Here is a 22646-nt window from a genome sequence, read left to right as displayed (position 1 = left end):
TCCAGCAATGTACTGGATTATTCATACTAAATGCATATTATTTGGTGCTGTCAAAGTTAACGTGATAATAACGTGTTAACACAAATTTGTTTCAACGCCACTAATGTTTTTGATGCATTAACGCAATCCATCTTTCGGAGGTTGTAGCAGGCTCAGCTAAGACCTAAGGAATCCATCGGTACCAGCCATGTCATACTAGCTTGTAGAGAAGGAGCCTAAATAACGCTCCAAACTATATGCTAAATTTTGGCGAGGAAAAACTGTCATGGCCATTTTCAAAGGGGTCCCTTGACCTCTGAGTTCCAGGTATGTGAATGTAAATGGGTTCTATGGGTACCTACGAATCTCCCCTTTACAGACATGCCCACTTTATGATAATCACATGCAGTTTGGGGCAAGTCATAGTCAAGTCAGCACACTGACAGCTGTTGTTGCCTGTTGGGCTGCAGTTTGCCATGTTAGGATTTGAGCATATTTGTTATGCTAAATGCAGTACCTGTGAGGGTTTCTGGACGATATCTGTCATTGTTTTGTGTTGTTAATTGATTTCCAATAATAAATATTTACATACATTTGTATAAAGCAAGCATATTTGCCCACTGCCATGTTGATAAGAGTATTAAATACTTGACAAATCTCCTTTAAAAGGCAGATTTTGAACAGATACAAAATTTACAATTAATTTGTGATTAATCGCGATTAACTATGGACAATCATATGATTCAATATTTTAATCGATTGACAGTCCTAATATTATTCTCTTACACAGTTTTGCAACTGATAAACGATCAGCCCATCTGTCTGTCTGTCAGCCATCCGGCAGAAACTGAGACCTATTCTTATCTCATCACAGTCTACCTCCTGCTCAGAGAGCAAAAAAAAAAATGGAAAGGAACTGATGGTGATCTTGACAGCCTGCCATTTAACCAATACACAATCTGTAGGTTGACAGCGATAGTGAAGGTATGTTTGAGATTTTTGTTGCTTTGTTTTGTCTCTCAGTCTTGCACATAATGTTCTTTATAACCTCACAATCTGTCTAGACACAGATTTCCTAATTGACCAGCCGTTACATAACACTACACCTACGAGTGTGGGGACAAACTAAGCCCTGAAGAATCTCCTGTCACATCTGTTGAGATCGCAGCAATGCTCCCTATTTCTTTAATAATATCTCCACACAAATGTCACCTTTCCCCACCAGCATGCACGGCTGATCACAGGACAGCCTGATCGCTGCACCTTATCCTTCACAACAGTGGTTCCCAAACTATAATCCAATAATATAATATGTACACTGTGTTATTGCTGCTTTTACTTCAGTAAAAGATCTGCTTGCACCACCGGTAGTTTGAGTTGTAGCCTCTAATTTAAAAAAATATATTGGATGAGTAAACCAGGCTACTCAGCTGTGAGGTTGTATACTCTGTCAGGACATACAAGTCCTCCAGAAACTCTTAGAAGGGCCTCGGTGAGGACCCCTAAAGCCCTGTGACTCACTCAGGAAGTAACTGTAGTGTCTCACCTGCCTACAGTCTGGTACGGAGGACAAACAGACTACAGGCAGCAACACAGGCTGTTTAGATTGGCCTTAAATGTGGGAAAGAGTAGAGCAGAGATACACGACAGAGAGAGAGAGAGAGAGAGTAAGAGGACGGCAGAATGATGAAGAGACGATCCAGCTGCCAAATAGGATCCACTTCTGCTTTTGTTATTCCAAGACAGCAGGAAGGAGAGGAGGCGGATGAGGAGGAGGAGGAGGAGAGAGTTCATCACAGAATTAAAACCCGAGCCAGGATTTCTTTATTACGCAAAAAACGTGGGCGGTTCAGGTCAGACCATCACTCTTTCCCAGGTTCTGTGTAAAGGGGTTTTCCAGATTACAAGTCTCTGCAAATGGGAGCCTTTTTTTCCTTTAGCCTCCTATTTTAAATCTCTCAAGTTGAGTGCCGATTAGAAGTAAACATCGGCTCTGATTCTTGCGTCATCTCCACACAGCAGAGGAGCAGGCTTTTGTTTTCCCCACATAAGTAGATGAAAGTCAGATAAAAAAAAATACATCAGGGATGACCTTGTTGCTGGAGCCTTTGTGGTATTAATAGTCAAATTCATTCAACCCTGTCTGCTTAAAAAAAAATACAGCTGTTGCAGGGAAGTGTTCAGGGTGGACGGTGGGGGTACAAAGACTGACACCAGACGTCTGGCAACACGTGCTGCATCCCGAAACACTCGGATGATAGTTTCTCTTATATATAGAGTTAATGTTAAAGCATCACGTTCCTCTGGCCACATTACACTATCAAGAAAGAAAGCTGTTCTCAAGGTTAGCTGTAGCGCATGTACTCACTGCATGACAGAAATCCAGCATGACAGAGGTCAGCGGAGAGATTAAATACATGTGTGAAGGAACCTGAGAGCCACTGTAAATCACTCGCCCTCCTCGACACCCCTCAGGCCACTCTATGTGTGTGTTACAGTGGTCATGACCCACTCAACGCCACACCAGGTTATCAATCATACACAATCTTCATCTGCGGGAGCGCTGACACTGATGCATCGTGAGTTATGAGACGAGGAGAGAAAGTGTGTGTGTGTGTGTGTGTGTTGGGTGGCAACACCTCAAGTAGTCCAGCCGCCGATGTCCCCAGGAGAAAGACTGGGTTATCGATGCCCTTGTGGACTATTCTGGAGCTCTGACCTGCTATGCCGAGGCCTCGCTTTACAGCAACAATAGCTGTCCTATCTCTGAAAACAATTTAACAACTCAAGGGTCAGGGTGAAGGAAAAGAGTCTAAAAATACTGAGAAGAGAGGAGAAGAAAATTCAGCAGACTGTAAATCACTTGACAGTGTCAGGAATAGAAAACACAACGGAGGATAGCTCTTTTTTTTCTGCTCTTCTTTTCCGTTCAGGGCTGCCTTTTTGTCATGATTGAATCCTGTTTATATACACTGTGTGTGTGTGTGTGTGTGTGTGTGTTTCCAGTAGGGAAGTGACAGAGAGCGGCCCGAGCCCCTGACCTATAATCCACTAACTGTCATCCATATCCCTCCCTACTTGATCTCCTCCATTTGTCTACGCATGGAGAGGGCTCACACTAATCCTCTGTGTGCACACCATATAAAGAGATGCACACACTCACAGTCATGCATGCACATATATATACACACACACACACACACACACATGCCTCCACAAGTGAAATAGTGGAAGTAGAGAGGTATACACAGCTGGGCTGAGCCTTGCACTACTAACCTACTTTGAGAATCTGAATGCAGCATCCGCCTCCCTATCAGTCTCTCTTTGAATCTGTGCCACCGCTGCACGTCTCCATCTCCATCACCTAAACATACACACATGTACTGTATATACACACTGCACTGACAGGTTGCTCAAGAGCCCCTGTGTCACGTGGTCATCCTGCTGTGCTCTGTGTAGCCCTCCTCGGTGACAAACAGAGCACCGCTGCCAGTCTGAATAGCACCGAGCCGCCAACGACGGGGAAAGGAGAGACTGTATACCTCAGCCTTCTTTACAGCACCGGCGGCGCAGTCACAGCTCATCCTCTCTCCCGATGAAAGGAGAATGAATTTTGCATGATGCAGCAGCATCGTACAGCAAAAAAAGGGTAGTGGGGGTAGCGGATGGAAAACATGCCCATTTTGCACAAAAAAAAGAAAAGTGCTAAAGACTGAGGATGTGCTTTAGTAGTTTACTGACACATTGACCCCCCCTGAGTAAGTCACAGAGTGTTACAAATCCCCTCTTAAAAGCAGGGCTGGCGTTGGAGTGGCAGTGCCACGAGCCCCGGGGAGGGGGGACAAGAGGCCTGTAAGAGGCTGGAGGCTGGCCAGATGCACTACGCACACACACACACACACACACACACACATACACATACACACACACTGGACTACAGAGCTTAATACAAAGGTGCATTTCCACCAGTTCCGGTGACGGAGGGCGTTTCAACACTTTCCATTTCATATGGAAAGCAGGAGAAGCAGTTGCCCAGTGCATGGTGAGTTGGAGCGAGTTGGAGAAGGTCTGTATTTGCATAAAGTTGAAAAATCGCAACTTTATGCAGACAAGCCCGTCCAGCGTGATGCGTCCGGCTAACAAAACTTGGACCAAGCTGTCAAACTTGGGGTGGCTGTGGCTCAGAGTTAGAGCGGGTCGCCCACCAATCAGAAGGTAGGTGGTTCGCTCCCCGGCTCCTCCAGTTGTATGTTGAAGTGTCCCTGAGATACTTAACCCCAAATTGCTCCCGAAGGCTGAGCCATCGGTGTGCGAATGAGTATTTAGATTAGATCCTGATGGGCAAAGTTGGCACCTTGCATGGCAGCCTCTGCCATCAGTGTGTGTGAATGCTGACATGTTGTGTAAAGTGCTCCGAGTGGTTGGAAGACTAGAAGAGAGCTATATAAATGCAAGTCCACTTACCATCTACCTAACTATAGGTGATATAGTTCAAAAATAAAACAAGATTCTGCAGTGGCGTTGCTTATTTCCCCCTTAAAATGTTTTGAGAAGTAGATTTTTGGTGAATTGTTTTAGACGGAATAACAGAAAGTTTACGAGCAAGTTTACGAAACGCCAAGCAGAGAACCAGGGACACACGGGAGAAATTGGTTGCAATCTGCAACCTGACTACTAGATGCCGCCAAGTCCTACGCGCTGCACCTTTAAAAATCCCAGTTGTATAATGTTACTGTATTCCAACATTAAAAGAACAAACTGTTGTGTTTCCAGAGTGTGAAGCACTGGATGTACTGGCAGTCAGAGGGGGATACACCTTTTTCCTGCATCTTCAGCAGGTCAAACAATCTTACATAATTGTTCCAAACCTCCCGTTTCCTGTCCACTCTGCTCGGCCTTCTCTTCCTTTTCCGACAGACCTGACACACACACACACACACACACACACACACACACACTTTAAAAGGACGCCATGAACTCTCACAAAGGCCCAAGTGGAGCAGGACGTTCTTTGCCTGAAATTCACTTCAGCACATGACTTCAGACTCCTGGGACCTTTTAGCACGCTCTGATTTTTCTTTCCAAAGAGGAGAAAAACGTCTCGATTTGCCTCACGACTCCCCTCCACGAGCCCCTTGATGGTCTTAACGCGACGAAGACAGATCCCAGTCTGTGACTCTGTTGAGCAGTAGACCTTTACTCTTAGATGAAGAGGAAACTGGATACTTTCTTTTCCTCCTCTGCCCCAGACAAAAATTAAGTCTTGCCATCAGCGTCATCGCCACTTATAAAAGTACTTCAAACCCCTTTTTTTAAAGGCAGAGAAAACAGAGTGGAGGTCCAAGAGGATTTGCACGCACGCCTCATGTTCACTGCTTTTATTCATGCAAGTAGATCATGTCCAAATCCAGGAAGTTGACTTCCATATGGATCAGTCTGACCTAATGTCTGTTGAGTCCAACTTAAACCACTAAGAGGATGTCATGGGTAAATGTAATGTGCTATCTGATATACAGGGAGGCCAAACTCAACAAGGGCTCTCTGTGTTCACTGACCTTTTCGCCGAGGATGAAACACACACACAGACTTTAGTCTATACAGTAACGTCGAGACACATGCAGAAGCCAGAAGTCTTTTTTATCTCTCCATCAGCTTCTCAAAGCAGTTACTGAGCCGTGGTGAGCTGGACAGACTGCTAGGGCATGACAGAGTGTGAGACCGCAGAGAAAACACACACTCTTTAACACGAGACGAGTCACACATAAACACACAGAAATATTAAGCCCTCTATCAGAGCCATTAAAGTTGCATTTTAAAGGAATAGTTCAACATTTTGAGAAATAAGTTTATCTGTTGTCTCGCCAAGAGTTAGATGAGAACATCAATATCACTCTCATGCCTGTACGCCAAATATGGAAACAAAATCTAAAAGTCTTTGTGCTTTGTTTGAAAAGAAGTGTTAAAAGTACAAGTTGTGGTTTTACGGGGAGTTAAGTATCAGGGACACAACCCTGTTGACCCAACATTGACTACATTTACGTGCACATTAATATTTCACTATTATTGTGAATATGACAATATTCTGAAGTTGATACGGGTCATGTAAACAGCATATTCTGTTTGGATATTCTGAATTAGGCCTTATTCCAAATGGAGCATTTTACGATTAAGAAATGTGGGATATGCCGATATTATTCAGGTTTTACGAGCATTTTTGGATATATGTACAGCACATTCAGAATATGCGTCTCATTAGGGGTTTTTACCACAGTTTGTGACACAAAGCCTCTTGTCTGTTTACAGCCAGCTCTGTGCGTTGTACCCAAACCAACTAGCCGACAGTTTGCAGAGATGCATGCCCAAAAGAAAAGCCCACATTTCTCATTTTTTAGATTAGGTTACAACCTGTTCCTGTACAATAAAAAACATTTATATGAGTAAAAACTTACATACAGTCCCTTTTAAATATTATGAAAGACTTGGATATCTACAGGCAAATGTCACAACGCCGACCTTTACAAAAAGGTGATTGAAAAAATGAAAGAGGGAGGCTGGGTTCGCACAAGTCTGCCACAGGTTACGTTAATCGGAGTATGGAAATATTAGTGTATTATAATATCCATGTTCATTAGCCGTGTAAACAGCTTAGTAGGAATATTGTCTTTTTTGGAATAGGGGAAAAAACGCATTATTTTGTCTATGTAAACATAGTCAGTGTCTCAAAATGTTGAACTATTCCTTTAAGCAGTAATTACACGTATTCAACCCCGAAAATGTACCGATGAATGTCTTTTGGTTAGGCAGGTTAGGCTGGTTAGGGAACACCTGTTCCCCCTCAGGTCAGGGAAATGGAGCACACTCACAGGTTGCAGGAGGTATGTAGGCCATGTTTTCATGTTCCTTCAGTAGCTTTGTGTTTAACAATAGACACTTGTTCTTTGGATATGCTACACACGCAGCAAATTTATCTCCCAAACCTGTACCCTTTATAAAAAGCTACAACAGCAGATTGCACACTAGGTGACCCATACTGAAACCTTGCCAGTGCCACATGAATCGCCCTCCACTGTAAGTCAACTTGTACAGGAGAGCCTCCAGTGCACCATCCCTCTGGTGCTCCCTAACATCCTGCGGGGCCCTCAGGTCCTTCACCGTCACGGAGGCTGCATACGGATCCTTAAAGCCTGGCCTGGCCGAGCCTACTCAGGCTTGAAGTAAACATCCACGGCCACAATTCTCTGTAGATACCTGCAGTACAGGTGAACTGGGTGGCCCCATTTATAAGAGTTAAAATATGGACAGCAGGGCAGATTTTCAGTCTGCATACCGCTAAGAGGTGTGTACTATCAAAGCACCATTTGTTCCTACGCTCCATGAAGATTTCAGGACGTTCCTTCTTTTAGGCTCCTGACAGCGAGTGGGCTGTGGGGAAAAGACAACAGCTGCAAATCTATTCCAAAGACAAAAAGTCTGAATGTAGCAGGAAGCTGCTGGCACTGTCCTACAGCCCGGTGGATGAATGGCTCTCAAAGCCCAGCTCGTCGTGTGCGCCTCTCCTCGCCTGAGTTGGGCCGCGGTGTGCCATGACCCCACAGACCACACACTGAACTGCCAAGATTAAATGGCTGATGTTCACAGTGTGTAAACAGAGCGGTCTGCAGCCAAACTCGCAAGCCGTCACGAGGGCGTGCTGTGAAGCCAGTGTCTAGCATAAATGCTCTGATTCATACCATATGGACATCACTCACGAAGTCTGCGTTGACGATGTGCATACATGCAGCTCACCAACTAACTAATGTTACACTGAAGCACAGATACTGAAGGTGTACATTTGATGGACAGTCAATGTCAGTCATGCAGAAGCAGAATGTGTTACAGTAAGCTACAATCAGTCAGACAGGATTCACTGTCGCTAAAGCTTTGTGGGCTGGCCTTGTTGGCCCATTGTCCATTGAGCGACTGTTGTGGCAGAAGGCATTGTATTGTTGACTGTCATGCGTGTCAGATGGATTACTATGGACCCGTTTTCTCTAAGCCTTGTGCAGTACGGCCGACTGTGGTTGCAGAAAAGTAACTGATATGAGAAAAAATACAACAATAAATACAGGAAAATAAAAGAATCAAGCAGGAGAAAGAAAAGAAACAAGATGTCTACAGCCATGCTAGCAGCTCTGAGGCTGCACTTAAACCTAAATGCACAAATATAATTCTGATAAGATAACGTTTAGGAGGTATAATGAGTGGGTAAACACCGGTTCTGAAAAGTGAAGCCAATGCTAAAGTGCCTTAAACTTACATTCTCTCTAACAGCCAGCAGGGGGCGACTCCTCTGGTTGCAAAAATAAGTCTGATTGTATAGAAGTCTATGAGGAAAATGAGCCGACTTCTCACTTGATTTATTACCTCAGTAAACATTGTAAACATGAGTTTATGGTCTCAATCGCTAGTTTCAAGTCTTCTTCAATACAGCATGATGTTCATTTAGTAAATTATGGTCCCATTTAGAGTCAAATAGACCATAAAGCAGGGGATGCTTTAGGGCGGGGCTACCTTGTGATTGACAGGTCACTACCACGGCGTTGTCCGGTCTGGGAGTTGTCCGTGTTTTCGTCTTACAGCTTTAACCCTTTCACAGTGTTTTTTCAGTTCATGAAAGTTAATTATAAAAACGTCTTATTCAGCGTTCGGTTGTACTTAGCTCCACCCTCTCGTGTCACTTCTGGTTGAAAGAAACCAAGGTGTTGACGGCCAAACTCGAGGTTTCAAAACGGCAGTCGACAAACCAATAGGTGACGTCCACTTCTTGTATACAGTCTATGGGTATAATACCATTTTCAGTATCTTAGTTAACCGTGCTAGCATTCGCTAATTAACACTAAACAGAAAGTAGAGCTGAGGCTGATGGGAATGTCATTAGTTTTGCAGGTCATAAACTTAGATGAAGAGTCTGAGGGTGACCAAAGTTACCACAAGTAATCCTGATTCCATGACAATCCATCCAATAGTTTTTGGCACACTTCAATGAAAACCACAAAAGCAAAACTCATGGTGGCACTAGAGGAAAAGTCAGGGGCTCACCAAAATCATTAGGATTCATCCTCTGGGGACCATGAAAGTCTGAACAAAATTTAATGTCAATCCATCCAGTAGTTGAGATATTTCAGTCTAGAACAAAGTGATGGACCAACCAACCAACATATGCCATCCATAGAGCCATGCCGTAAGCATGGCAAAAAAAATATGATGTAAAGTAATAGTCTTTTTCCAACATAGAGAAGATTTCAAGCAGGTGAAACTGAAAGAAAAAACATGGAGAAGATGATGTAAAAGAAACGACAACTGAACCCCCGTCAGACGTGGTTTGATGGATGGTTATGGATGGGTGAGAGTGAGTTCATTGTGACAGTAAAATAAGGACTTTCATTGAGAGAAACTCCTGTAACACACTGGAGAATTGATTCAGTAAGTAGATCTAGTCCGCCGCCACTCCCCCTCGCTGTCTTTCACTGGCGGCACTCCATACTTCTTTGGCCATTTTCCAACCCCCCCCCACCCTTATCCCCTCCACACACACACATCTCCTGTCTCGCTCTCTCCTTCCCTCTCAGACTTCTCACCATATCATCGCTACTACTACGACTGCGTCTCGCTTCTCACTCATTGCGGTCACACGTTCTTTCCATCCTCACGCCTTTCTCGCTCCATCTGACACCTCAGTATCTCACTTTGTCCACCTCGTTCCCTCTCTCTCGACTTGTGGCCTGGAAAAATATGTGTGTGTGTCTGTGTGTGTCTCTTTGTGAGGAATGACTGTCAGATATTGAACTTCGTCAACCAGCCTGCCACCTTACACTGAGTAGATCCTCACCAGTGTGGTCGCTCATCTACTTTGTTCTGCTGTGGGCTCGTGTGTGGGCGTTAAGTTGTTCTAATAAAAAAAGTACCAATTTGTGGACAATGTTCCTCAATGTTCAACACCAAAACAAAACAACAGGAGCTCTGCAGCTTCTCTTTCCTGCAGTATCCAGGACACTGTTTATTCCAGATGAGAGAGCAGACTGTGCACACAGACACTCTTATAATTCTACGTCATGATCCATCCATCTATCTTCACTGCAAACAGAGCCATGAGGGAAAAAGGAGAAATTTAATTTGCGTGTGTCAGCATGCAGCCCTGAATATATGTGTGTGTGTGTGTGTGTGTGTGTATGTGTCTCTATGCTCCCGGCTGCTGTCAGCGATCCCTGGTCGGCATCACACGGCACCATATGTCTGTCTGTGGGGCTGCGCTGACGTGTGCCACCGCTGGAGGCCCGGCCAGCCACACAACAGCACAATGACAGCTTCATGCCCGCATGCCATGCATCGCAATGCTCCAGCAAATAGTCACATCCTGCAGCTCTGCAGGCAGTGAGCATGTGGGACTGAATACCACTGACTTACCGAGGTGAGACAACATGACTGATGGTTTCTCACCTGCAGGATTCAGGTTATGATTACAGGCTTAGCAGAGTTTGCTGAGCCAGGGGCAGTGACAGAGGGGTGGTGAGGGGTGGCACAGGCCCCCGCTGATTGGCTACCACTACCAGAGTTAGAAGATGATGTGTAGTTGGCTTGTTAGTATCATGGATGGATTACTGAACAGGCTCACCGGCTTCAGGCCCTGGGGCCCCTGCACCAGAACCTCAGTATGAAGTGACAAAGAGATACAAAATGACCACAAAGAGACGCAAAACAACCACAAAGAGAAGCAACACGACCACAAAGACACACAAAACGATCATAGAGACGCAAAACAACCACAAAGAGACAGATAACAATCACAAAAAGACGCAAAACAACCACAAATAGATGGAAAACGACCACAAAGAGATGCAAAATGAACACAAAGAGACACAAAACAACTACAAAGAGATGCAAAACGACCACAAAAAGATGCAAAACAACCACAAAGATTCAATCTGGGTGTTTTGTTCAGAGACCTTTTACATGTCTGTGTCCCGGGGCCTGTTGTCTCATAATCTGTCCACGGCTTTAGGCTATTAGGAGTTGCAGATAGAAGCTATCTATTGATAAAAGATCATATTATAATATTTAAAGTTGCCTATTCTGCATACTTTTATTACAATGAAAAAATCAATGCAGCTGTTAGTTATTAGCGCCAATAAGCACCAGAGCTTCACACATTTTCCCAGTCTCAACAGACATTTCACCTCAGAAGTTTCCAAAGCTGAACCCCTGTGCTGCTGAACTATGTGCAGTGGATGCAGTCTGCAGGTTGCAGTGACGCATCTGTGCCAACAACACTTTTAGTCATGATGATGAGTCAATAAATGAATCCGTGTCTCGTGGCTACATGTTCGGTTGACAGTGAGAGGACCTGTTGGTCCAGAGTGACACCAGCCCACAGCTGACAAAGCCTTAGATAAACACGAGTCTACCGGCCACAGCTCACAACATGACACTGATGCATTGATAGCCATCACTGCTGATCCATCTCAAGCCTCATAATAACCTTGTTGAGTCTTAATCATCACTCTGAAATTAGGTCAATCTTTTCTAGCACATTAAAGCATGAAATACAACATGAGTGTATGAGGGGGATTTCTGCTCATTTAGGAGGCAACTTCATGTCAGTAATTTACAGAAAATGCTGATTTGTGGAAAGATGTTTGACTGTGAACAGATTAATGTTGCTGCATGTGTCTGGCATAAAACTAACTCTAAAAATCACTGGAAATATGGGCTAAAGTCAGTATCCATAACATTATTGTTATTATTATTATTAATAGCAGGCTACAGATACACATGTCTCCTGGCTGTTAGTGCTGTAAACAGCTACACTGTAAACAATTGCTGTTAATTTACAGCAGGATTTCAACAGTATTAACCTGTTATTGCTCAAAACAGCATCAAGCATTCTTAAAAAACATCACTTTACTGCTGATCAACTGTCTAAAGTATCATCAGTAACAGTTTCATGCAGTATTTTTTTTAATTCTGGGACCTGATCTGCACATGTGAGGCTTGTACAACGTACATGATTGTAAAATCAGTGAATTAGCTCTGTTCTTCACTCACATGTTGTTCTGGTTTGCATTCTGTGCTTGTAGCCAGCTATAGACACACATTTTTGGGAAAAGTGTCAACAAGTCTATTATAGCCTTTTTCCTAACAAGTGCCTTTAATTGTATTCCTATGTCTGTAACCTGCTAAGTCTATTCATCTAGGCAAAAAATAATGTTGTATGTAAAAAACACAACTTAAATAGTGCATTAAAACAAACATCAGTAAGATAATGTAAAAGAAAGGTGGAAAACAGCTATATAATGTATCTTTAAACTGTAAATTAACTGTAAAATACTGTGAAGTTAATAAAGTTCAAACTGTATTTTTCATTAACAGTACAAAGCTGTAAATGTCAGCGACAGTATAATAATGTTAATTTTACAGTAACATAAAGAGCAACCCTGCTGCCAGTTCTTTACTGTTATTTTACTGGGAAATTCTTAACAGTGTATGTATGAAGATTGAGATTCCCATCAGATCTCTGACCACCTTCAAACTGAGCAGAAGTCTAGTCAGCCAGAATAACTGAAAACACCTGTGTGGGTGTTCAGAGACTTTAACTTTGGTTAAGCTAAGAAAGTCAAATGTCTAAGAGTCAAAATGATAGTATTTTATTTCCTATTTAGATTTATTCAAGTTCATTTGCAAAAACAGAGAAAAAAAATGTTTTAAACCAACACCAGTTTGATTGATATTCCATGGATAGTAGAAAAAAAAGGTCATTTTACAGGTCTGCAAATGTCATGGTAATTAGGTGACAATTAGCAAGTAACCTATTTGAAATTTCTTTGTAATTACTGCCAAATTACCCCAATATTTACCTCAAAATTTATCAAAAATTACTGTTATTTTTACTGGGAAATTCTTAACATTTGTCTGAATTGCATTGAATGAATCATACCTTGGTTGTCCTCGTCCATGTTTGCAGCCTAAAATGAAAAATCCCCCAAAAACTTCCGTTGCACGAAAAAAAAAAAAGGTGGCTCTATTATTATATACACAGCAAATAGGCGTCCTAATTTGCAGGATGCATTTGGTACACAGGTTGTCTCACTGGCAGCGTCTTTCTCTGAGGAGATGTTGTGTCCATTTACGCAGCACAGACGCAGAACAGTCCTGTGTGTGTCTGTGTGTGTCTGTTAGCAGCAGCGGTGTCTTTTAGCTCACTGTGGTCGAGCGTGTTATCGCAATCCCTCCAAATAACGCCTTCACTCCACTAGTATCTGGAGAGTAGTTGACACAGCTGCGTAAAGTCATCCAACAACACCACTGGAGCAATGCTGCAAGTGTGTTTTCAAAATAAAAGCACTACACTGGGTTTCATAAAGCTTTTTATTTTATTTTGGAGCTGGAAACAGGAAGTTTTTGTGGTATTATATGTGTGCTTTGACACTAGATGTTAATCCCATCCCAACTCGAGCTGCGCGTCAGCATTCATCACCGATCAGAGCCCACGTGACTCCAGGCAATAGTGAGATTATACTCAACATATAATGATGTTATTGATTATAGGACGTGGTTTGATTATGCTGTGACATTTTGGTTATATATATCCCTGAAGAATTCATGGCAATTACCTTAACATGTGGGCTACTGGAGTAGATTAGAAGATTTTTTTAATTTTTATTAGATTATACTCAACATATAATGATGTTATTGATTATAGCCTCCTGGGAACCGAGTTAAAAAAATTGTCTTCCAATTACTTTTTTTGTGATTTCCTTCCTATTTAGGGTTAAAAGAAAATCTTAACAATTTAGGCTTGTTAAACTTTATTTTTATTGTCCACTGTAGTGGACTACAGGACTATTTCACCGTGAAAAGACTAAAAAAATGAATAGATTATGACTGTAGAGTGATATTAAACCAAGAATACATTCAAATTGATAAAAAAAAAAAAACAACACATGCCATATCAGTGGAAAGCCTAGGATGTCCTCTTTACAATACACCAGGGGTTGATAGAGTAGGTCAAAAGAGTAAGAGGATATGCATGTGGACAAAATGTCCACTACAGAGGACACATGTCAATGGGCTGGGTCTCAGGAGGATATAGGACGTGGTTTGATTATGCTGTGACATTTGGTTATATATACCCTGAAGAATTCATTGCAATTACCTTAACAAGTGGGCTACTGGAGTAGATTAGAAGAATTTTTAAATTTATATTAGGGGGTGATTATTATACTGTCAGTGGATCAAAGTATTTAAATCCTTTACTTAAGTAGAAAAAAAAATACTCCCATTAGCCTACAAGTCCTGCATTAAAAAAAGAGTGTTCTATTATTAATAATTAGGGCTGTCAATCGATTAAAATACTTAATGCGATTAATCACATGATTGTCCATGATTAATCGCAAATTATCACACGTTTTTTATCTGTTCAAAATGTACCTTAAAGGGACTGGTTGTAACTTCTTACACGTATTAATCTACCGGGTAGGTGTCCCATGCGCGCTCGCGTGTGGCCGGAGTCTCTGCTGTTCTCTGCTCCTCTGCCTGCCTGCCTTCACTCACACACTGCGCTCGTTCTCGCTCCACCTCACGTGCATGCACGCACACTCCACACTGCAGAAGAGTTAGTTTAGCTCTGAGAATATCTAGTGAATGTACAGTGGACGTTTGTGCAGAAATAAATGCTGCAGCTCCTCCTGACCAACAGAGGTTTTCCCTGTCTTGTGTAGCGACGGGGCTCCGCAGCGAGAAACGTTATCGTCTCCGACCGGGGTGCCAGTTCTCCCTCCCGTTTCTCTACCTGCTTCAGCCCCGGAGGCTGAAGCAGGTAGAGGAGGCTGAAGCAGGAAAAGCCAACACTAGGATCAGCAGTGATTCATGGAGAGACGTTCATCTGGTCAGCTAACATTACTGCCAAGCAGCTGAAATATAGAGTGATATTGTGGTTTTAGCTGACGTGTGTCGCCTCACTGTTTTGAGCGATGCTCGTTCATGTCTATGTAGAGCGAGAAAGCACGAACCCGACGCTGACTTTCGTTAACTTAACGGCCACAGGTGTCGCTGTTAACAAGCATTTCTGATTCTTACAAACAGTCCCTTTAAAGGGAGATTTGTCAAGTATTTAATACTCTTATCAACATGGCAGTGGGCAAATATGCCCAAATATGCAAATAATGTATGTACATATTTATTATTGTAAATCAATTAACAACACAAAACAATGACAGATATAGTCCAGAAACCCTCACAGGTACTGCATTTAGCATAAAAAATATGCTCAAATCATAACATGGCAAACTGCAGCCCAACAGGCAACAACAGCTGTCAGTGTGTCAGTGTGCTGACTTGACTATGACTTGCCCCAAACTGCATGTGATTATCATAAAGTGGGCATGTCTGTAAAGGGGAGACTCGTGGGTACCCATGGAACCCATTTACATTCACATATCTGGAGGTCAGAGGTCAAGGGACCTCTTTGAAAATGGCCATGACAGTTTTCCTCGCCAAAATTCATGGTTGGTACCAAAGGATTCCTTAGGTTTTCTAGTTTCATATGATACCAGTATCTTCATGCTAGCTCTAAAACTGAGCCCGCTACAACTTTTTTCTTTCATATTGCTCAATGTCTCATTGGTGCACTGTGGTCAGCAAGGGCGACACATTTATAAAGAAAGATAGAAAGGTTTGTGGAGATCGCAAACAGCTGCCTACCTCTAACATATGTCCAAAAATGATTTAGCAAATTAATCTAAAAGAGCTGCACAGCTGCTCAAAATGCAATGAAAAAGCATCAATATAGTAATCCAAATAGCTATCCAAAACAAAATATGTGAGACTGACTTCACATCAGACTAGGAGGACTTGTGGACGAGACTCTTACATAAGCAGGGAGAGCGATCAGGTTGGGAAACAGTGGGATGAAATGAAGCACACACACACACACACACAGAGAAAGAGAGAGAGAGCTTGTTTCTACAACACACGTGGTTTCAATTATAGCATTCCAGCCTCCGCAGAGAAGGAGGGGGTCTCACTTCCTGTGTGCATTACTCCAATGGTCAAGCACGAACAGATGTTTTAACGCGCTCATTCATTTGTTTATTCATAGGTGTCTCTTTTAGACAAATGTTTCATTCTCTCAGTCTTCTGTCCTAAACAACGTGACGTCCTCCAGACACAACACAAATAGTTCTCCTGATTTTCTGATAGCCGTGCGGTTCAGGCTGTAACTTTACTATGAATTTGTTTTGTTAAAGTAGAAGAAGAAGCAAATGATTTACATCTTTTTTCATATTTAATCCAAGTGGTTTGACTACTCTGAAGATTTGTACAACTGCATATCATCATCACTTGTAATGTGCATGATTAGTTTCACTTTCATGGGTTAATATACTGATAGCATACTAGATAAAAAAAAACCTTAAGTTTGCTTCATCATCTTCCTAACAGGGGATGAGCAGAAACCGAGTGGCTTAAATGAGTCATTTTCTACAAGTTCACATCAGAAGGATTACACAATCCACTGAACCCCTCTCGATCCGGCACGATCCAGTCTGGTGCAGTCTGGTGCCGGATGACATAGAGCAATAGAAACTGGAGTGACACCTGGATAAACGCGCCGCTGCTCACACTGCCCTAAGGTGAGCGGTCGGTGTGAATATATCATCAGATATGTGGCTACATGCATCCAGACAGTGTTTGTTTCCTCTTCACTCTGGCATGAAGCGTAGGTTGTGAAGGCTTAGCCATGTGTTTTAAAGGAAACTAAATTCCTGGAGATGTGCACCACTTAGTAGAGTGGATAAAACAAAGGAAAACAGGGGGAAAAGGGAGTGTTTAGTAGGCTATAGGGGAAATCATGTGGCCAAGGAAGGAAGCGTCTTTCTCACTTCAGTTCCACTAGTTATGAGGTTTTACATACTAGGTGGATTGATGCAAAGCAGTGATCACACAGAGCAAAGCCCTGATTTGAATGTTTTCTATACTACAAGTGGAAAAATAGATCATATGCATAATGTCGGCGGTAGCTTTGGGAATATGGTTAGACAAACACGGTGTGGCTGTCCATTTACGTCAGTATAGCAGCAGAGCATCCTCACTTGAAGTAGTAAGTTCCATTAAAAGCAATTAGATTCCTGAGTCTGTCTCTCTGGCACACAAACACACTCAGTGCGCTCTACTCCACATAAATGTCATGCTAATGTGTTTTATGAGTCATGAGAGAAACCTCTCGGTGTGGCCCAGATATCCTCGGTGATGAATTTAAAGCTTTAACATCAACTTCAGTTCGGTTCGGTCATTCTAGAGCGTGTCAGACAAACTCTTTCGCCTCCAAACCACAAAACAAAAAAAAAGGCCACAAGGTCATCGCAGTAAGTCTGTAGAAGTCTGCGGCTTGAAGTGAACATGTGTGGGGTTTTTCGGGCTGTCTGCCTCTCGTGCCACTGAGGTTGCGAACACGCCCTCAGGGGGATGCACGTCTGGCAGATTAGGCCGACCATCATGGGAAACGTCTGTGGTGCTCCTGACCGACTTCACGTGACCTGATTGAGCAGTCATACCGCTTCATATGCTCCAGCCACCACGGCAATGCTCCAGGGGGTGATCACCTCCTCCCTTTTAAAGAGATTCCACTGTTATCAGGCCATTCTATAAGATGTGGGTCAATTAGGGGCCTACTACGTTGTAAAAGTGAAAGCGAAACTTAAAGGCAACACGTTCAAACATGTTGTAAAACTGAATGAAATGTTACGTTTTGAACAAGAAGGCTTCTTTAGGTTTAAGCAACAAAACCACTTAAACTGGGCATACACTGTAAGATTTTAGAAATGTTGTGTACTTCCTACTCCTACTGTACGAGTACATCGTTTGCGATGTAAAGCAAAAGCTCACAATTTATGTGCTCACACTGTACGTGTAAAATAGAAAAAAAAAAAAAACGTTCTGGCTGTTGTTGTTGACGGTTGTCAATAAAGATTCGTTTGAGAGCTCAGAGGCAGGTAAAGTTTGTTGGCAGAAACGTGCTGCCTTCATCATCTGTGCCATCCCGTCTGCTGAAACGCCTTAAAGAAGAGCCGCCAGCGTAGATAGTAGAAGACGTGGACGGTAGAGAATTGCAGGTAAGCTCGCTAAGTTTTACTATATCTATAGTACATTGTTATCTTGATAGCTACACTCTGATTACTGTAAGAAAAAAAGTAGAAAAAAAGGCACTGACGTTGGGGAATCGGCTTGTGGCTCTGCTTCAACTGTGGGATCGGGAGGAGTTAATCAGTCCGCGTTACCCGCTGTACACTGCGCGGCAAACGACGCCCAACAAAGCTGAAATTCGGTCCGACTCTAAAATGAGTTGTGTGGCTCGAAATTTGGGCCAGAAACGGGCAAAAATCGTACAGTGTATTCCCAGCTTTAGTTAAGTTTAGGGAAAAAGATTGTGTTTTGCCTTAAAGTGAAAGCGAAAATGAATGCTAGGATGGATGTTGATGGTTTCACATGGAAGGTGAACACCAGCCTCCTGTAAAAACCCTGCGTTTTGTGTCCCAATCGTCCACGACCTCCACTCAATGTGGAGTTTGTCTATACTACAGAGCCTGACTTCCGTTTCTGCTCCTGTCATCATTACAATGGTCACTAGAGGTCGCTGTCGTGTTCTTTTATACCTTCTATCTGTGATCTACCATGTGAATAGATGATAAAACCTACTAGTGGGTGTAGTAGGCCCCTATTGACCCATATCTATGGTGCTTATAGTAACCGATAACGCCTATTTAATAGCCTGACAACAGTCTAATCGGCTGTTAAAACTGCCCAACCCATAATTATACACACACAGACACATAAGCAACCCCCGTTTCTCTACATCCAACTCCTGAAAATCACTTTAAAAGGGGTCAGTGAGGAGTTTAAAGTTAGGGAGGAAATTGTGGTTCAGAACTCTACTAATTGTACGAGCTTGTTGAGGTTATTTAGTTGAAGCATTGATGAGATGACGCGGTGAATTTCATCACAGAGACACTTTGATTAAGTTATTTTAGCTCCTTTTTTTGGTGAGGGATATTCTGCTGATTCAGAGGTGGATTTGGGAGTTCCCCGTCCATCTTCCTCTTTGTGTTTACCCCCCACATCATGACTGTAAACCGGGGATGTGACGGTGGTTTCGCACCTCCTTCCTGTTGTGTGGAAGGTGAAAGGGTTAATCTTTGGGCGATGGCGTGTGTGTGACAGAAGGTCACAGGAAGCAGAGTGCCGCAGGATTTCCTTCTTCCTTCACTTTGGGGTTTTTATAACCAGCTCTGCGTCTCGACCGCCATCTGATCGAAGGGCAAAGTTGATTTTCTGCACCCGAGGACACATATGAGTAGAGTCTTTATTTGGACTCGGTGTGCTCGGCACAAAGGCAGCAGTGTATACCCGAGAACTTGTACGTGAACCTGTGTGTGTGTGTGTGTGTCCTTAAGTTAAATGTACAATCCTCCTAGAACCTGCTGTGGTTACATAACAAGCTGTAAAGGTTATTCCTCCCAAGAATCTCCCTAGCTTTACAAAAGGTTTTACATCCCACACACTCCGTTATGACATGAAAAAAAACACAAAAAACGAACACCAGCTCATCAGTTACATTTCAGTGATTATCAATAGAGAGATTAAGTGATCGGGATACAGTTTAACAGCACAGAGGAGTGCAACATGCTGGATCAAACTATAACATGAGATAAAAGCATGATCCTCTATAAAATAAAGCTGTTAAGTCAAATGCAGCCGACAGTTTAAACAGAAAAATTTAACCTACCATTATATTTAATATATTGATGCTAGTAGAAAGAACATGATGCATATTCAAGGGTAATATTTGCAGTTTTTTGTGACAGTCCAGCACAAAGCTTGTATGTTTTTTCATTTACTATAAGGCATAATGCAAATAAGTCAAATGAAACAATTCATAGGGACCGAAAACAAAAAATAAATAAATAAATGACTCAATAAATAGATAAATATGCCATTAAATACATATTAAATATAATTTATTTATTTATTCATCAACTTTTGAATTTATTCATTTATTTATTATTAAATATATGTATTTATTAATCTATTATTTTTTATTAAATTTTTCTGCATGATTTTTATTTAAAAAAAAGAAATGATAAAATAAATTTAAAAGTTAATAAAAATAAATAAATAAATAAATAAATAAATAAATAAAAGAGACAATCAAATAGAAGAGTAGATAGATAGGGGAATTAATACAAAGGTAAATAAATAAAGAGGCATATTAAAAAACAAATATCAACTTGTGTCAATTAATTAATGCCTGCATTTATTTTTAATGTTATTGTTTTGACATTTAATGGCATATTTATTTATTTATCGAGTCATTTATTTATCTATTTATTATTTTGCCAATGTAGGAATGCAAATGTTTCAACAATAAATTATGAAAACAGAAAAAAATGTCACACTAACACCTCCCAAAATTAGGTGCATATCTGAATGTTCTTTTGAATGTGACCTATTTCAGTCCCACAATATGACTACAGCAAATACACAAATCTCCATCCTCCACATTTCCCTCTCTCTGTTTTGCTTCCTCCTCCTCCTCCTCCTCCTCCTCCTCTTCCTCTCCTCCCCCACTCACTCTCACTCCTTTGATTCAGTTTTTGAGGTCAGCTTGGAGCTCATCTCGGCACCTGATCTCATCCGTTTTAACGCTTTGCATACGCCTCTCGTCCCCCCCTCCTCGGTCGACGGCATTCAAATCGAAGGTGTAACTATTTAAATAAACCACAAAGAGGACGTTACATACAGTAATGCTGTCCGGTGCCAAAACCTCAAACTGAGGGTGAGAGGGATCAGCATAGATCACAGCTAAAAGCGTCAGAGATAAAAAATCATGCGGATTAATGTTTGATTACATTTAGCATTCGTAATCCATTCTCTATGCATGGATGTGGTGTATTAATGCGGTGTGTTATTTATAATTTATATACTTTAATAAATTGCTTTTATTTAATTTTTTTTCTTATTTTATTCCTATTTGTTTTTTTATAATATTTTTTTATATTTTATTTAATAATTTATAAAATAATTTATAAATGTCCATGACTGGCTGACGACGGGTATCGTGTTTAAAAAATTTGACAGATTGCTGTGCACCCACTTCAACTGTTATCAGGCCATTAAATAGGCGTTATCAGTCGCTATAAGCACCATAGATGTGGGTCAGTAGGGGCCTACTACGCCTACTACGTTGTAAAAGTGAAAGCGAGACTTAAAAGCAACACGTTCTAACACGTAAATCTGAATGACAAAAAGGCTTTTTTAGGTTTAGTCAACAAAAACACATCAACAATAACATCATGTTTGACTCCTGTCATAATTACTACGGTCGCTAGAGGTCGCTGTCATGTATCTTTTATATCTTATTTCAGTGATCTACCATGCGAATAGATGATAAAACCTACCCATGGGAGTAGTAGGCCCCTATTGACCCACTTCTATGGTGCTTATAGATGACTGATATCGCCTTATTTAATGCCCTGACAATCAGGCCATATTACAAGTAAGCAAATAAGCATATTTCCTAAAATGTCACACAAACCCTCCAAACACAACTGATCAATAATAAGCAGTCCAATACTGAAATAACTAGCTCATTAAAACTTAACTAAACAAACTACTCTGAGAGAAGATCTTTACTATTGATATTAGGAGGTTTATACAGACTTTGGGAAAGGGACTCAACAACCAGACTCTGTTTACCATCTGTAGTAAAATAAGAGGCAGCTTCTCTTAACTTATAAAAGACAACATTAAACTGATAGGAACTCATCTGTATACAAAACTGCTTTGTGATCCAACCTGGATAAGTTTTAAATACTGAAATACAAAATCAAACTCTCAAGATCCCAAGCACCCGAATGAATTGTTTAAAGTTTATGAATAATGTGTATGGAATTAAATCTACTGCATTGCAGCTTTAATTGAACCCCTGCCATTTCCATTTGCAGTATTATCACTCTTTCACACTCACTCAAATAAAACACATGTGAGTTGCTGCAGATGCCAAAGGCTAAAACTCTCTAATCTTTATTCCACAACCCCGTTTTTAATTTTTTTCTGAGGGTACAAATGGTGGTTGGCAAAAACAGAGTAAAGATAATATCCTTCATCTATAGATCTCTCTCTCTCTCTTTCTCTCTGCCAGTCCTCTATGATAACCCTATTAAAATATTTTCCTCTAGCAAATCCCTGAGAAATAAATCCTCTTTTTCCAGAAAAAGGGGGGGGTGGTGGTTGTGGTTGGGGGGGGTAGGAAGGTTTGTCTGTCACACGGAGGAATACAGTTGCCTTGGCAACCCCTGATGGTTTTACTCCGCAGCCTGGCATCAGAGTGACTGGTTGGGATAAGTTTGCTGGGGACATTTTTCGCCGAGCGAGGGTGTCAGCATTTTAAAAAAACCTACTTAAAAGAAGTGCACATTCAAGGGAGAAGCCAAATGGGTCTGCTGGCTGAGATTCACTCATCAAAAGTGGTCACTCTTTCTTTAAATATAGACATGGATGGGTCACAGATGATTTTTAATTGATAAAGATCAAAGAAAGAAGACGGACCTTTAGAGTTCAAGCTAAGTTTTCATTTCCAG

At 41.7% G+C, this 22646-nt stretch overlaps 1 protein-coding gene across 1 annotated transcript in view; it reads right to left on the bottom strand.

Moving 5' to 3' along the window:
* Window positions 1-13276, bottom strand: part of cyth3b (cytohesin 3b) — a 40521-nt gene extending 27245 nt beyond the window's left edge. Inside the window, exon 1 of the mRNA XM_074656750.1 lies at window positions 12950-13276. Coding sequence (XP_074512851.1) covers window positions 12950-12968 — 19 coding nt within the window. The 5' untranslated portion in view covers window positions 12969-13276. The remainder of the gene's footprint in view (window positions 1-12949) is intronic.
* Between the last annotated feature and the right edge of the window lie 9370 nt (window positions 13277-22646).

This window comes from Sebastes fasciatus, chromosome 13, assembly GCF_043250625.1.
Source record: "Sebastes fasciatus isolate fSebFas1 chromosome 13, fSebFas1.pri, whole genome shotgun sequence".
NCBI lineage: Eukaryota > Metazoa > Chordata > Actinopteri > Perciformes > Sebastidae > Sebastes > Sebastes fasciatus.
The sequence above is the reverse complement of the archived record's forward strand: the minus strand, read 5'-3'. Positions and strand labels throughout refer to the sequence as shown.